We start from the raw sequence: 18,480 nt of genomic DNA, 5'->3' as shown, positions 1-18,480 counted from the left end.
GTCTGTCTGTTTGTTTATTTGTAATGTCATGTCCGCCGGAACGGCGGGGAGATGAGCTTCGAGAGAGGTACTCCCGAATTAAAAAACTTCGTGGTAAGCCGTTTCGGCCATTCTCATCTTCGTACCACGTAAATAAGCCGGGATATTAATTAAAAACTCTGAAAAAGCTAATTTTTGCACTCATTTTTCCGAGTGGCAACAGATTAGCGCGCTGGAGGGGAAAAAATCTGCTTTATTTCGAAAAGTGTTGCCACATCTCGCTTTCAAATCGTAGAATTTGTTAATAAAAATTTTGCCGGTTTTACAAAATATGAAATATAGATAGCACTGCCAAACATTAAATATATTATTATTATATACGGTCATATTCTGAATTTGAAGAAAGCACGCGACGCGACTGCATGTGACATCACTGTATGTTCAAAATAGTTCGTTAATGTCAGCATTTAAATAAATAATTGCTGTTGGCAACTTTTTTGCTTCAAATTCAGAAAATTTCCACGTTACTTCTCTTATTCATATTGAGAAAAAGATATTATATTATTTTGAATTTAAATCATGACGTCATACATATATGTATTAACCTGAAGTGTCTAAAGTGTTTGTTTCCGGATTTGGCAACAAAAAAAAAAAAAAAAAAAAAATTATTTACGAATTATTTTGTTGCTTGGAAAGAATAAGCTGATTTCATTCACATTGAAATGCTTTAATACATTTTCCTTTCAAGCATATATAGAATATATCAATTTTGCTTTGGCCACAAGCCCGCTCATATCTCGGGCTTGCCCGCTAATCTATTTTAATAACGTTACAGAAAGAATTTTCAAGTTTACCATGTGCAGATATTTATTTTATGCCTACGTGCTTTTGTTTTCTTTCAACAACATATCCACTTTCGAAAATTTGCATAACCATATGGCAATAAATTGAGGTTGAAATAATGATATCTCGTCATGAATAGGAAATGTGTTTAATTTATTTAGATGGTTTCAAAACAAACGGCAAATTTCTCCGTTGAATCACAGAATAGTCCAAATGAAGACGATATAGATTCCTCTCCTTCGGAAAAATTAGTGAGTTAAATCTGTTTTTTAATCTAATGAAAAATTAAGAAACGGGATAATCAAATGCCTGTTTTCAATTTTAATAAATATAAATTTCAATTTTAATAAATATAAATTTTAATAAAAGTTTAAATAGGAATGAAAATGCGTTTTATTAATTACTTTAACATGCAAAGCATGCTAAATTTTCATTAACTATTTTCATCTTTTTTTTTTTTTCTATTAAATCTTGCAAATATTTTATATTCGAATTTAATACTCAAATTTGTTATTCCTATACCACACGCCTACACTTGAGGAGATTTAGATCAGATTTTGAGTAAAATGCATTTATATTCTGTGATTTTTAAAGCTCCTTTTAATATTACAATTCCATGCTTAACAAGAATTTAGTAAAACACATCGCACCACATAAGAAGCATCACTTTTTAATATATGATTAAAAAAAAAGATTAGGCATTATAAAGCAATAATTTTAGCAGCAAAATGCCAATGTTTCCTGCTGTATTATTTTATATTAGGTATATTATCTTGAAATTAAAAGATCAGAATTTTGGAGAAAAGAATGATCTTGCATTAAAAGTTAGCCCCAAAGAATACTTTTAACTTAACGTTATGTATGGTAATATCAATGTTTCTTAAATTTTTTGGACCTAAATCCTAACACCAAAAAAAAACCTGTTAAATGGCTTGACCCAAAATGAAAGAAATATTCATTTTTGACACTTAAAAAAAAGGGGATCGTTAAAAAGGAATGAAATTGTTGCAATTTCATTTATATTTGGATCATTAATATTACTTCGTGTTCTAGAAATGTTCAATAAGTGCTTTTGTTAAAGTAAGTAACTTTTTGATTTTTTGGAAATTTCTGCAGAAAATTTGGTATCCGATATTTATATTTTGATTTCCGATATATTAATGTCTATTTAGGCTTATTTTTGAAGTAATAATCCTGTTTCCACACTTGGTTTAATTTAAATGTTTTTAAGCTAATTTAAAAATATTTTTCTCAAATTATATTAAGAAAATTAAAGTCAAGAGTTTCAAATGCCCACTTCATCTATTAAATTATATGTACAGTTTGTAATAAATATAGGTATATTATTAAAAAATGTATTTTAAAATCTGCACAGATTTCAATCTTGCTTTAATTAAATACTTTGAAATTAAGTAAAAACCTTTTTTTTTTTTTAAATTTCTTATTGTTATTCTTATCTCAAGGGTTTCAGAGGTTCCTGAATGTTTTAAAATTCCGATTTGAGAACGTTTAGAATTTTTCCAATATCTGAAGCAAAAATCTGTATTTGTTTGGATCTTACATATGCTTGTTTAAAAGCGCATGATAAGGTTAAAAAAATTGGAAAATCACATTCGTAAATTCTTAAAACGAATTAAAAGTAGGGAATCTGAATAATTCAGATCCGAATTTCTGTACACATTATCAGTCATTTTAGAGAATTAGGAAATAAAGATTATCTTCCAAAATGTTTTCTTTTTTCGAAGTCGGATTTCCAAAATTCAGGTAGTTGTGAACAATCGCAAATCAGGAAAGGGGAATTGTATTTCTCGAGAATTCTCCGAAATTCCCCAAATCATCTTTTTTACTTAGTTTTCGCAGATCACTTCCAAGAAATGTTATCACCATTGCTATTATTAAACTTAGCATCAGTTTGGAAAGATTTCTGTTATATTTGAAATATAAATATAGGTACTTTTCCGTTTCGCAGGCGCAAATCTCGCCAAGCAGACTTTACTGGCGACAACATATAGTATACACATAAAAAATATTTAAAAAATTTTAGTTCCAAGAATTTTTTATTTTGAAGGCATAAACATTTTAATATCGCTTAAAATTTTATAAAAAGCCAATAAATAAAGGCAACAAATTTGTAAAAAGACATTAATTTAAGAATTTACTATGCTTTCATGGTTCAACATCCTGATTCGCCAGTTCATATCACGTGACCCCAAGCGATCTCATCTCAAGCAAACTACTCTACAAAAATATAATGCTCTCAGTAATTATCTACATTAATTTCAAGTTCAATCTTCATTTGATACACAAGGTTAAATGCAAGAAATATTTCAATTCGTACGAATAGCTTACTCAGAAATTATGTAAAACCGCAGTGCTTTACTTTGCTAATGCATTCTCATTAGAATGGATGAATTTAACCCTTGACTTTACCTTTTCTATATTTTCGGCTTCGGGTAAGTGCTGTGATTGCATCCTAATTGACTTAATTACCGAAAATGGCCTTAGACATAAAACTGTACTATCTGATAAAAATTCTATGTAATTATATGCTAGTATTGAAAGAAACAATCAATCTGATAAGAAAAAGCTGCGACTTGTTTTGAAAATGAGGCGTAAAAGGTTACCAGCGAGAATATTCCGTTTGGCATCGGTTGTACCATTATTGGCGACTTTATCGCTTGCGCCGGCAAAACGGAAAAGTACCTAAATATATACTAACTTTAATTAAATCTGGTAATAAAAGTTTCTGCGCATATTTTTACATAAATCCAAAAATGTATAATTACCAGGTTTCTTTAAGTCATTTATTCATGACATTAAACAAAAGAAATGTAAATATTATTCAATTTAGAATTGATATAGTCTGTACCATATATTATTCTGAATTTGTCTGAAATCTTTTTATCATATTTAAAATATATATTAAATGAATGCAGCATAATTTGTGCATTAGATAATCGTGACCTTTGGTTAGACAAATATGGCAAAACTCCGTTTTGGGTTGAAACTGACCGAACTCGCTTTATCCAGTTTGAGTTTAAGATCAACTTTTGATTTAATAACACAACTCTTTATAATCAATCGACCTTCTTGTTTTGCCTTCTTTCCTTACAGGTCTGTAAAACAGGAACTTAATTATCTATATAGACTTTTCATGCATATTTACAATTAAGTTGAATTAAGTATATTCTTCTTTTCAAATAATGAGTAACTGTATGATCTAGCTTATACATTTTCAATCATAAAACACTAAATGCCAAATCAATTAGTCAACAAAATGGGTTCTTTTGCTCAATCAATTAGTCAACAAAATAGCCAAAAAAGCTCTTTTTTTTTTTTTTTTTTTTTTTTTTTTTTCGTAGGCTATCTGATCCGTAATTTCATTAAATATTGTTAGTATTTCTGTTTATAAATATATTTGCAACAGTGTCATTAACTTTAAAAGTGTGATCCACAACTTGTGTTTATAAATATATTTACAATAATGTTATTAGCTTGAAGAGTGTGATCCTAAACAAAGATCTGCAACATCGAAAGTACATTGTACAATAATTTCTGTATTAAATTACAATATTTTGCAATTAAATGATGAATTATGTACAAATTAAATACAAATACAACACAATGATACAAATTAAATGATGGATATATGCATTGTTTTCAGGAAGCGCCTGGTCAATTTATCTTTGCGATTATTGCAGCAGCAGTTGGCTCCGCCTTTCAGCATGGCTACAACACAGGCATTGTCAATGCTCCTCAAAGTGTAAGCCAAATTAAAAAAACAAAGCTCTGTAATAACAAGTAAAATTTTGATTGCATGTTAACTTTAGTATTCTTTTACGCACTTGAGTTTTATGCATTACTTTCTGAGCCTAAATCCTGCATTACTTTCTGATTAACCTAATTAAGAAAAGTGCCTAAAGCGTATCATTGCCTAAACTGTAACTTGTAAATAAGTTTTTATTATCATACGATGTATATTTTCTTTGTTACTGATAAAGTACGACTTAATTTGAAGCAAAAATTAATGGTTATTTTTTATTAACTAGTAATGATTTTTATTCGTTTTACAGTATAGAAATATATACATCAACAGTATTTTTGTCAATCAGTTTTCATTTTCAAATATTTCAAAAAGACACAGTTTCAGTTAGAGTAGATAAGGTTATTTGAGTCCCAACAAAGCGCACGAAGGCTATCTGCCTAAGGTGAAGGATGCCTTTGAAGGAAATATCCTAGAGGAATGGCTCAGGCCATGTTAGACAAAAACCACGATAGTACCAACCAACTTGTTCTTAGCGGTTACAGCCACTACTCAGTGGTCTTAACGCCTCGGTCACGGGTAAGCCAGGCTTGATTTCTGAAGCTAACAAAAGTTAGGAAACTATTTAATAAAATTGTTAAATTTTACGAGTTATTAAACATGATTTTTGTAAAAAAGACCTTCTCCCGAAAGAAAAGATAGAAATAGCTTAAGTTGAAACTACTATACGCCATTCTAGAATTACAACTAGTTTTCTCCGGAGAATATGGTAATGACATTTGACGAATTTTCGAGTTTGCGGTAATTGAGACTGATAATAAAAAATAAAAATAAAAATAAAAAAAAAAAAAAACGCTGAATAAGATATTTGTTATAGATTAATTTCTGGAATATGTCATAAGAAGAAATTCCAAGCACAAAATGTAGCTAGCATAGACTATAACTAGTTAGCTGCATACGAAGCTAATTTTTAGAAGTACTCCGAAAATGCTGAAGACGAACCTGATCATAAGATGTTTTCCCGATACTTGAAAACACTTAATGACTACTTCTAGGATTAATCTGTAATTGGTTCTAAGATTATTTGTTCAAACGGGGATTGAACAGAATAGAGCTCTGGGCTCTCTAAAGGATTATTAGTTAAATTAATTTTTTCACTTTTGTGTAGAACTTACTTCAGTTCCCATAACTGGACAACTGTTTATAAAAGCTTTGGTTGATTTATGAGAAGAATAATATATGGTAGATAGAAGGCATCTTTCTTCTGCAAGAAAACACTCTAAATTGCTTGTATTGTATTTTGAGGCGATGATGGATATTTTATTCATTAGCTTTCAGCAGCATGCACGCCAGACTGAAATGAAAAGCTAGCAAACTGATCATAGAATTAGTGGTGTCATCTAGTTGCTGATTGGTAAACTAAACTACCTAGTAGTTTTGTTTAACAATCAGTCACTAGATGACACCACTAATTCGTTAAACGTTCACGACTTCAAATTCTACATTAAAAAAAGGGGGAGGAGTTAGAAACTATCAATCCTGCTTAATAGAAATTTTTCAGTTATTTTCAGGGCTTAAGGAGGACTTAAGCTTTTTCAAGATATTGTTCGCCCATTATACTTCCTTACAAAGAGTAAAATTTCTGAAATTATTATAATTTGTTACAATTATAACTTATTTTGCATCGGTTCTGATCAGCAGTCCTATTTATTTATTTTAAAGGATAATTTTTCAAGTGCTTCAGTTTTGAATAATTTTGTTGAAGGCGAATCTTTCCATAGTATTCATTTTCGAAGTGAAAAGTGTTGAAAATTTGGAAGTCCTTATAATGTTTTGAAGTCGGTACGCCCTTAACAGCAGCACTCCACAAAGAATGCATTTTGTTTTTCCTCCAGTTAGTTTGCAACGTTCTGAATTCCAATGATCGATTCTACATCTTGTAATTAATTGCAACACAAATTTGAAGCAAAAACTCTACTCAAATTAAACGCAAATTTGAAGAAATCATCAAGGCACCGGTTCGTAGTGACATTCTATACTCGTAGTATACTTATTTGTACTTTATTATAATGTAAAAGTTTCATTTATGAATATAATTAAATAATATAAATTTAAAGGGTTTTGTTCTTTGATTATATATACTCCATTTAGGATGCACTGATTTTTAATGGCGAAATGTTTAAAGGTGGTGCATATATTTTTGTTTCATATTTATGTAGGAACTGACAAAGAATTGGCTTAGCATATAAATCAGAGTAATATATAATTTGATCATATTAAATTTATTAGGAATGCTTTCTTAGAGTTGGCAACAAGAATAAGATGTCAGCAGTTTTCTATTAGTATTTTGTGCGTCGTATGTGTATTTGCTGTGTGTTCAGTTCCATTAAAATGGTTTTCTAACTCAAAAAGCCTCATATATTTAACTTCTGCCACCCACATGGACTACAAATTATCAGAAGTGGGATAGTAAATAAATCGAAACGTCTACAAATTATCACAAATGGTATATACAAGTCCACATTTATGTGGTACAAAATTTGAAAAGTTTGAGAGCCCCTGCTCTAAGGTATTTAACAATATTGTTGCTAGGAATTTTAACATTTCCGAAGCCTAGTCTTATAAAATTATGCACTCGCTGTAATATCTTTTCAGTAATATTAAACATAGCTTAGAAGGACCATTTTTTTGTGTCATAGCTACACCATTAATTTTGTTACCTAAACGGTAAAAGATCATTCGGTTATTCAGATTACTGCAGAGAAAGTTCAGTATAATCTTATGCTTTGCTATTATGTTGTCAAGAAAAAGCCCAATATACAGAGGACGGCTACATAGTTTTAGAAGGATTTCGTGACAGTTTACTTAATGTTTAAAATGTAAAAAGTATTTTTTAAATATTCTATTTGATCGATTTTTTTGGACTATAAGTCTGCATCGTGATTTTCATTACACAAGGTAGTTTCTTAGAATTGCCAGGGTTATTAATTTCCAGTCTTCTTCCACTACTTTCCAGAGTCCGTCAATCATGCAGGGTTTGCGCTTAGAAAAAGCTCTTTTCAAGAGATTAGAGTCACAATACTCCATAGGTGAAATGTAAAAGGACTTCGAACGAATACGTTGAAAAAGGTATATTTTCAACACTTACGTCAATCTTCATTTTTCAAGGAACCCAATGGTATTTTTTTAAGAATAACTTTGTCTTGATGATGTTTCATTCTTTTAAAGTCAATAGGATAAGAAAGGAGATTTCTTCCCTAAGTATCGGACGTATAGATAGTACTTTCGTTGATTTTAGCACTTTTACCACTCTTCTTATTTTTAATTTAGTAGTGTAAGAGAATCAACAACTATTATAAACCCGTTACTGGAATTTTGTTTGCATTGACAGAACCAAATTTTTGGATTTTTTCCCTATTCGTTTTCGATAATACACAGATACTTTCTTGTTGCAGATATTTAGGTAAATCATGCTTCAAAGGTTGCAATGTATGTACTTCTATTTGTTTCCTACTAAATATTTATTTTTTACTAAATAGTTTTCATGCAGGTTCCTAAAAATGTTCTTTGTTGAACTCCAATTCCTAGGTGAACATTATGTTTTTTAACTTTTTTAAGTTGTAAATCTTCATTTATAATTTTATTTATTGTTCCTGAAGATGTATTTAAGGACTTAGCGATTGATTTCTGCATGTTTAACTTTAAAGGCAATTTATAAACAGTACGTATCTTTTTTGAGTATTCGCTTGAAGTTTACTTTTCCATGTAGAAGTAATGACTGACGATTTTTTCCTTTCCTATTATAATGTTGCTTATTTTTAACTTAGATATTCGAGTACCATGCATTTTACAACGTTTTTATATTATGGAAAAGGAATATTTCTCTTCGGAAACGGCTAAAACATATCCATCAATCCATAGTTGTTTACGTGCGCCAATTTGAAAGAAAAGTAGCAAACGATATTTTTCATTTCAAATAAACTGTTCACAGAAAGTTTCCTTCAAAACATTTGCTTTTTTAAAATTGTTTATCGAAATCGTTCTAAAAATGTATAAACACTCTCTGGAATATTTTAGCATTTGGCAGCGTAATATTAGTTAATTTTAGCCCAATAGCAAAGTATGGGAATATACTGTATATATACTAGTTAAATAACCAGTTATTTTATGTTCCAAATCTGTACTGTTACTTCTCTCTTTCCGTTTTCCTGCCAGAATGCAAATTGTCTCTCGCATAGTATTTAAATGAGGAGAGTTTGTTTTAGTCAGAACATGTTCTGCCTGCTGAAGGCCACGCTACGAGTTGTTATTCCAAGATAAGCGTTCCTGTATACAGCGTTGCTTTATTCTTGCTGATAATGTTCTCACGCCGGAAGAGATTTGTCTCTTTATGCCTCAACGTTCGTAGCGCCATCTGTTATCAAAAATCGATTTAAGAAAGGAGTATTAATCCTCCTAAGTAGCCAACTTCCTCTTTTATAAATATCTCTGCGTAGCCTTTGCCTAATAGCTACTGAGATTTTGTTCAGTTTTAAATTCCACTTTTGAGATCACACCATATATGCCGGCTGATTTGTAAGCACCAGGCGTGCTTTCTGTTCAGCTTACTTAGTTTTAAATAAAAGGTGCTTTTATACATTTCTGTTCTTTCATCTTAGACGTAGCGATAAGTCGCTTAAACCTCTATTAGAAGATTTGCAAAAGTTACACTTAGTTAAAGGCACAATAACTGCAAGTCTAAGAAAAGAACCAGATTGATTGATGGGCATCTACAAAGCCTGATGAAGATAGTTTCCAGTAATTGTTGTCTAATGTTAGAAATTTATCAAAATCGAAACCCTATGAAGATTAGCAAGAAACGACAATTTTTTTATTATTATTATTTACGTACAAATAACAAGTATTTTTTCTGTATGCGTCAAAGATAAATTTAGTAAATAAAAGAATAAGTCTTTACCTATCCTCAAGTTTTGTTCCACCAGAATGCTTTCATAGTTTATTTATTTATGGTTTAAATTTGAGTTATTTTAAATTAATTTCAATCCAAAAATTTAATCTTTAGAAGTTAATACGTTTGAATAATGCAGATAATAAACTTTTTTTATTACTTCCTTCTCTTATTCTCTGCAAAAGTGTAGATTTCAGATAAAAAATTAATTATCAATGAAAATGTTTTCCTTTATGTCATTATTATTACTGTTTATGCATGTTTCGATAAATATATATTAAATAAAATTTTTAATTTAATTAAACAAATTTTTTGGTTTTAAAAAAACTTTCCCTTTTGTAAAAAACATTTTTTGTCTGTCAGGTGCTTTCAGATCTAGCACTGGATTCGCATGGATATGAGTATGAGACCATTGCCTTAAGTTAACAGAACAACTGTATTTTTCTAATATAACATAAGTTCCCGATTTGGGAAAAAAAAAAAAAATCTATTCAGAAAAAGTTTCGTAAAATGTAAACAGCGGGAGTGGAAAACTTTCTTGTGTGAACTATGTAACATAATTAATTTAAAAAGTATTTTCTTAACGAGTAAATATAAATTTATGATTAACTTTAAAAAAGTAGTCCGACTTTCATTATGCGAAAAAAAATTCTTTCGTTAAAGAAATCAAAACCCACTTCCTAACTTTCCTTAGTTAGTCTTATAAGTTATTTCTCTTGCTTTCCTAGCGTGCCTTCGTGGTGTAGTGCACGCTGGCCGGTATTCCAGAGGTCCGTGGTTCGATTCCCGGCGATGGCAGTTGCCCATTTTTTATCTCTGTGGCTTCCAAAAACTACGTAATGTCTCTACAGTCTTTTTATGACTATTTCCTCCAAGAAATTTGTTTTGAGCTGTGAATGTGGGTAGCAATAACAGCAAGTCAAAACCAAGTATCGTTTGAATTAAATAACAATGAAGTTTAAATATCTTATCTAATGACTAGCACTTTTATATACATATAGTACATAAGTGTATGTATAGTGTATATACTTTATATATAGTAGGCGCCACTTTATATGATTGCATTTGTCCGTAACTATTTTGATAACACTACTCGAATGGTAATATCAAACGCTGACAAAAAGTCTTAATTTAATATAAATTTAGCTAGAAACGTATAAATATTTTCACAGCATTTAAATAAAAAGAAATGCATTATTAATAGAGGATTGTTCGTAGTTGTTACATTAAGATCCATGAATGAACTGCTCACAATGGTATTGGAATTTATTTGACAGATATTTTCTTTCTTACTCTGAATTAACTAACACTACGGCTCTCTACAGCTAATTTTTCAGCTTTCTACTTCATGAACCGTTGACGTCCCCATCTTCTTCACGAACATTTAGAAACTAAATTATTTATACTTTCTCAACATTGCGATTTTTCCCGCTATGCATCACTATGCATAGTTATATTTCGATTTTGCTTTGGTTTGCAAATAAAATCTTCGAAATTGTTTAAAACATTGCATAAGAAGAACTGAAAAATATTTAACTTGAGAACAGCATTCCGTTTACTCATTTTAGTGAACTGATCTTAGTGGTCTAACAAGTCAACTTTATCCCTCTGACTCAAATCATTAATCCTTTTACTAATCTCCACGTAAAAATGACTGAACAGATTTTGGAATATGAACACTTACCAGAATTGAATATTCATAAAGATCTAAAACTCAAAACAGAGTAAAGAAGTTTTTGGCCCCAAAAGCAAGTTCATCAAAATTCAAAGAAGGTTTTGGCCTCCAAAAGCAAGTTCATCTAAAATTCAAAGAAGGTTTTGGCCTCCAGAAGCAAGTTCATCTAAAATTCAAAGAAGGTTTTGGCCTCCAAAAGCAAGTTCATCTAAAATTCAAAGAAGGTTTTGGCCTCCAAAAGCAAGTTCATCTAAAATTCAAAGAAGGTTTTCGCCCCCAAAAGCAAGTTCATCTAGAATTCAATTTCGTTAAACTGGTTAGTCCAATCGATCTTTCTAAGACTTAAAAATTGGGTTCCTTTGCACACAGTTACCTTAAATTAAAATTAAGATATTTGACAACTTAATCCCTTACATGGCGACATTTCTCTGTTATTTGGCTATTGCTGTTCTCCATTTCAACCTTATTCGTTGATTTTTCTCTGCTGAATTTACTTCAGTTTAAAAAAATTCCTTTTTTCAGATTTTGATCACATTAACCGTCTCGTTGATCATAAAAAGCGATCTGTTTTTCATGTTCCGCGATCATATTAAACGGCGCCTACTGTATACGTAAGTGTTACTTTCCAAAAGTGAATTTGAGATCATGCATCATTTTGTATTGAATTGCTAGGTTATCGAAAAATTCATCACCGAAACATACTATGAAAAGTACAAAGAGATGCCGGCAACATCTATGGTTACTCTCATCTTTTCTATCATGGTGTCCATTTTCTGTCTTGGCGGTATGGCCGGAGGTCTTGGAACGGCTTACTTGGCAAAAGCTTTCGGTCGCAAAGGTGGGCTCATTTTGAATAATATTTTGGTCTTCATAGCGGCAGCACTAATGGGGTTCGGAAAAACAGCCAAATCTTATGAGATGATGATCGTTGGAAGATTCATTATAGGTGTAAATGCTGGTAAGTATGAATATCTTTTTTTTTTTTTTGTAAGATGAAATTTTTTCAAGTAATTTATGCAGAGTGTTTTAAAAAGATTGAAAGCTGAAATATTTTTTGAACGGTTGATCATAAATCCCTGGCTCCAAAGAAATTCTCGTAACAAAGTAGGTTTTCAGATTACGAAAATTTAGGTTATGTAACATATTTTAGTGAAAATATGCGGAACATAAATTTTTATGTGCATCTGATAGGAAAAATATATTAATGCGAAAGGGGTTTTTCATAGACAAATTTACTCAAAAAGAAGAAAGGGAGAAAACTTTCTCATACAATCCAAATTACCCGAGACGCCATCAACTGAAATTATTTAGGACTACAAAAGTACAAAACTTTTTACATTATGCAATCATGAATTGAACACTAAAGGTTTCAGATTACTACTGTTAGGAAAGGAAAATATTCGAAATTTTTTATCTAATAAAATTGTTTATAGCTCTTAAACCGACTTTTTTTCAACCGAAAATGATTTCGCTCATACAATGCGCTAATTCCTGCTTACTGAGAGAAATATTTTCGCAGGGATGTCTCATATGGGAAAAGAAAACGGCTTACTAACTTCCACTTTCTTCATATGGGATCTGTAAAAGGTGAACAAGTTTAACATAGGCTGAAAACATACCTTATTTGATTCATTTCTAAAATTAAAATATACATCTATGTTAAATCGTTAAAGATACCAGAGGGATACCCTGAATGATACTGTTGCGTTTGTCTTTCTTCTGACACCAGTTGTTACGTTATTTTCTTCCTTTACGTCCGTACGAGGTTCGTGTGGATTTGGAGCGAATAACGACGACACTTGATGAAGTATCGAAACACACTTTATTTACCAATATTAATCAGGACAGCTCCAAAACACTTTTACAGTCGTCGAAGATCTACTATAAACACGCTGACACGATTCAGCGACACAGCCTCTAGGTTATCAGGCTATAACGGTGGAGACAGCTTCACTGCAAAGCACCAGAATACAGCTCCCGACTCTCCTCAGTCGTTCTCGGAACTCCACGTACTGTCGAGACTCTCCACGCTACAACTCGCGAGGCACTCGACGACTCACGAGCACAGCTCTCGACTCTTCGGTTCAGTCGTTCCCGGAGCTCAACACGCTCTCTCGACGATGCACAAACCGCGATACACTAACAGACTACTTCGGTGCACTCGACTACCCACTCGGCACTCGCTCCTCGGCTGGCAACTCGATCGACTCCGCAGGGATTGACTCACTAGACGAGACACACACTAACTCGTAATTAACTCTCCGCGTACCAGCAGGGTTTATATAGCTTTTGACTGGTGTTCGAGAACATTCTGGCTAAACCGGTAAGAATTCGTTCCAGAAGGTTCTCCAACCGTCCATGGTATATCGCCAATTTTGTCACCAAATGGGCGATTTCTCGCCAAATGTGGCAACCCTGCCTTCTCTTGTCATTTTATGGCAACCCTAAAATTACTTTTCGGGGAAGCCATCTCACCGCGCCTGTACATTTCGTAACAATATGTACAAATACATAATTAAAAAATTTTTCTTTGCCGCCGATCCGCATGATAACTAAATAAGCAACTACTGAACATGTGGTTTTGCTTCAAATCCTTGGGAAAGCTTTATGATTAACATACTTAGGACAGTAAGTTATAGCTAGATATTATCCGTATCACAAAATTTTATTAATACACTTAATCTGCTAATGTCGAGATGGTAATACGCTTAAACTCAAGTGTATACACTTGCGTAATACACTTGAGTGGTTCCCCATGCTCTTCTCACACGATGATAATGATGATATGTGGAGTTGTTATGCTTATCAAAGTTAAAAAGCTAAGCTTGCTAAGGTTAAAATTACACGCCGAATAATGATTATTGGAGAAAAATAATCATCGTTATATTCATAAATTTTGCAGGAATAGCTTTGATGGTTTAACTACAGAACCATCTCCCTCAGCTGCCAAAGTGCGTATAAACGAGATAAGATATGGTGATAAGATAAGCTAAGAATGACTGAACTTAATGGTCAAACTCATTTTAAAGAACTGCTAGTTCAATTAGACTTATTTATGAGATTTTTAACTTTATATATTCTAAAGGATAAACAACATTGTTTTATCGAGCAATAAATTTAAACAATTTACGTTACGAACGAGAGGGATTTTTTTTATTTCTAATTTTGTAAAAGAAATCTGATTTTGTTTGCCTTTTAATTGAATTTAGATAATACATAGTATACGTAAGTTTTTATTATTACGGCATGCATGCTTCTTATGATATGCCTCTTATCATATCCTGTTTCTTTAGCGCAAACCTTTAATCGCTTAATTGAGTTAAAATTTTGCACATTTTTCTAAGGTCTAAATGCAGGCTTAGCTCCTATGTATCTGACCGAAATTTCCCCAGTGCATCTTAGAGGAGCAATCGGGACTATATACCAACTGAATATTACTATTTCTATATTATTATCCCAAATTCTTGGAATGCCTGAAATTCTGGGGACAGATAAAGGATGGCCATACCTCTTTGGTAAGATCTGTCTTTCTTATGAAAGCAATTATCTGTTTTATATATTTCTTTTTAAAATTTGTGTAAGTGTAAACTTAAGCTTTTGTTAAATTTTACTTATTTTTCCTTAATGAAAACCTTTTGCTTGCTTTTTGTCATTTGCCAGTACTTATGTTTTTGCTTACTGTGTTTACAGGACTGATAATTATTCCATCTATATTTATGTTGGTAACACTGAATTCCTGTCCTGAGTCGCCGAAATATCTACTCATTAATAAAGGTCAAGACGATGCTTCAGAAAATGGTTAGAGCTATCAAATGGTTTTCAGATTGAAATATCGAATGTATATGTATACAATGTATGTATGTATGGACTAAAAGTATGAAATTTAGAACCAAATTCACGAAGACCCAAAAGAAATGAAATTTAAAACCAGTAAAATTTCAAAAGTCCCTATAAACTTTATTTCAGAATAAAATTTTGTGATACTGTAATAAATACATACATATATATGTCAGATAAAAAATATTTAACTCTGAATTATACTTTAAATTAACAATAACCCCTTAATTCCTCTTTTTAATTTGGACATTTTCCCCTCTCTATTCTAAAAATAGCAATAACTTTTTCGAAACTGCGTCATATCTGAGAACTAATTTTAGGATATGCCATTTTAAACTTCCGCATTGTGTACAGTTCTTAGCCAATTAGATTAACGAAATATTTTACGATAAATATTGCTTCAATCCAATTAAGCATTCTCATTGAACGCCAAAACTGCTAAATGTCATCTCCTCGCTTAACCGCATTCTTTCATTGTTCTAAAATGTAATTGCGTATACAAAATTGTGAAAGCATGCAGAAAGAAGGGAGAAAATACCTTTTTACCTCTCCTTTTTAAAGGGCGACGGGGGATTAGGGAAGCGAATCATCAAATCCTGGTGGTGAAGAATCATCATCCACCACCTTTTAGTTCGGGCGCCACTGTAGAGTCATTAGATTATTTTGAAGCAGGAGACATGAAAAATGAGGAATGCCCTCGCCGGGATCCAAACTTAGACATCTCGAATATCCAATGCAATTTATCGAATTTAGGGGTTGGAGGACCCATGCAGTAACAGCATCTGGAAATTTACGTTAAAATATTTGGATAAAAAGTACAGACACAGATTGTATATCATTTAATCTGTGTTAATGATTTAATTGTATATCATCTGTGTACACAGATTGTACACAGATTGTATATCATTTAATGGTATAACTTAACCGCTAAAGTTTTATCATTAGTAGGTAATTATACTCCTCTTCCTCACAACAAAATGTGGTAAACTGGAATAAAATAAAAGTAAACAAATAAGTAATAGTGCATTTCCGAAAGAACGCACGAAACAGGAAAACAACTGATTTCTTAACCTATGGTATGTTGTGGTGTTAGAAATATCCTTGATGTAATCTTTCCAAAATTTTTCGAGCGTTTCGTTTCAGTATTATTTTCTTATTGTCTACTTCCTCTGCCAAATGTTGCCACTGTAACAAATACCCCCACACCGTAACTGCCCACATTTAGCTCAAATGTGATCAAAGGATTTGATAGTATCCACTGTTCTTCGATTTAAATTAGTTTAAACTATTTAAGTTTACTGCACTGTCCAGTGACTTGTGGGTTGATCGCCAATACTCACAGCTATCCAATTACAAATTGCTTTGAAGTACAACGGCTCTTTTAATGTTTTATAAATGTATCTAAATTTACTGCGTGACCCATGCTGGAATCTGTGGGTAGACCGCTAGTAACCGCCAACTTCTAGATCACGGCGAACAACAGCCAACGCTCAACAATGTACTTTAATTTTAAAATCTATCTAATGTTACTGCACTATGCTGCGCGGTCGATGAGTGGATTGATTGCAAGGAACTGCACAGTTGATGAATGGATTGTTAACCAGCATACTACGAATGAGCATGAGCTTAGGTGGGCATAGATGGCTTTGAATTAATTTTAAAAGGTTATATAAATTCACTGCACATGCATTCAACTTTATTGCATGCTGCTCACCTATAGATTCATCGTTAGTGACTGTCAAACTGTACGTCACTGCTGTAATTGCTGTAAACGTCGCAGTAAATTTACATATACATTAATTAAAATAATACTAAAAGAAATATATTTGGCAAAAGTCAAAGCCTGCATCGCCTATAAACTACGATGTGATAATGAATCCAGAAAATATTGCTGAGGCAATAAATTCAGATTTATATTTTTAATTAGAATTAAATTGAAGGAGATATGCATCCTTCAAGGATATCGGACACCAGTACCTTACAAATTAATAGTAACTTATGATCACTTCAGAGGTCATCGGCATGCGATTATGCAATAAATTTAGGTAATTTTAAAAATTGATCTTAAATCTAAGCTCATCAGTGACCATCAGATTTGTTGGTCAATGGTGGGCAATAGATCGGAGGACACTGACCCAAGTAGCACATGACGTAGCAAAGACGTTGCAAACCGGTCCGAGAGGTTGCAAAGTGGTCGTAGTAACGTCTTTGCTATGTTACTTGGTTGCTACTTGGGTAGCGGCATGGCAATCATCCTATAGGTCATCGGTGAATTGCAGTGTAAAAATTTATAATAAATTTTCGAATTAAAATTTAATCGATGGCTATTGGTGCTTTTCAGTGTTATTAAATATCTGTGGCCTGTAAGTCATTGATCACTCGTAATCAGTCCGTAGCTCGCTAGTAATAAACAGTTCAGTAAATTTAGGTTGGTTAAAAAATTAAATTAAATCAAAGGACACTGGCTTTCATTGAAACACTGTTGAGCTATGGGTATTGGCCGTTAACCATGGATCATTGCAGTCAGTTACTTTAAAACAATAGGCATTTCAACGTCTTTTCACCATTTTGCACTTATGTTCTTAACACACGTTTAAATTTCAGACACTGCATTTAATAATAAAAATGCAATGTCTAAAATATTATTCAACAAAAAGTATACTTGTCATCAACAAAGAGAATATTTTGGGAAAAGTCATTAAAAGAGAAATAAAAATGATTTATAATTTTGGAATGTTTCTATCGGCTAAATTAAGGAATGAACATAGAAATGTCCAAAGCAATGATTATTTCTTGTACATTTCGGGCTTTAATCACATCAGCTGGCAATGCTTTAATTGGCTTGCCATTTTGCGAACAGGCGACATTTAGAGCTTAGTCGTGACATATACGATTAGAGGTATATCTTGTTTGAATGCAATTCAACTTCCATTAAATTTTGGGGATGTTCTTTTATACGAAATTTTAAAAAAATGTACCTTGTTGAGCGGGTGTAAATAAATATCTTTACTTAGTCAGTTGTATCAGGCTTAAGTTGAAAACCTTAAAGTATACAAATGGTTGGAAATTAAGCCTTTGGTAATTACATTTATAAATTTATATCGGAGGAAAAGATGTCTCGGTATTAGTTGGATTGGTACGATTTTGTTCCATATCTCGCTCATTTGCATTCAACCTTAAAAGCCAGAAGTTAGGTTTCTTACTTTACTACGTTCTCCTAGTAACTGAAAAAAAAAATCTTTAGCATTTAATATTTCACAAGGAATGTATTTGTGTGTTTTTAGAAAAGTGGATATAAATATTTTAGGGAAGGGTACCAACATGATTAAATTTAGAACTGTTATTTTTTGTTGTCTACTTGATTCACTCCTTTGTGCAAACTGTAATAGTAGTAACTGTACAGAAGAAGAGTTAAAAGTACCTTTCATTAACTCT

General features: G+C 32.0%; 1 protein-coding gene across 2 annotated transcripts in view; it reads left to right on the top strand.

Annotated features, from left to right (window-relative positions):
* The first annotated feature begins 689 nt into the window (after positions 1-689).
* LOC118192580 (solute carrier family 2, facilitated glucose transporter member 1-like) overlaps positions 690-18,480 on the top strand; it is a 62,659-nt gene continuing 44,868 nt past the window's right edge. For both annotated transcript variants that reach the window (XR_015040546.1, XM_085814303.1), the window contains exons 1-5: positions 690-1,073; positions 4,487-4,585; positions 11,881-12,166; positions 14,553-14,723; positions 14,899-15,006. Coding sequence is in view for 1 of the 2 variants with exons in the window: in XM_085814303.1 (XP_085670429.1) it covers positions 984-1,073; positions 4,487-4,585; positions 11,881-12,166; positions 14,553-14,723; positions 14,899-15,006 (754 nt within the window). In the remaining variant the exon portion in view is untranslated. The remainder of the gene's footprint in view (positions 1,074-4,486; positions 4,586-11,880; positions 12,167-14,552; positions 14,724-14,898; positions 15,007-18,480) is intronic.

Source organism: Stegodyphus dumicola, chromosome 4 (genome assembly GCF_044657685.1).
Source record: "Stegodyphus dumicola isolate Sdum_Otavi_A_Nest chromosome 4, ASM4465768v1".
NCBI lineage: Eukaryota > Metazoa > Arthropoda > Arachnida > Araneae > Eresidae > Stegodyphus > Stegodyphus dumicola.
The sequence above is the reverse complement of the archived record's forward strand: the minus strand, read 5'-3'. Positions and strand labels throughout refer to the sequence as shown.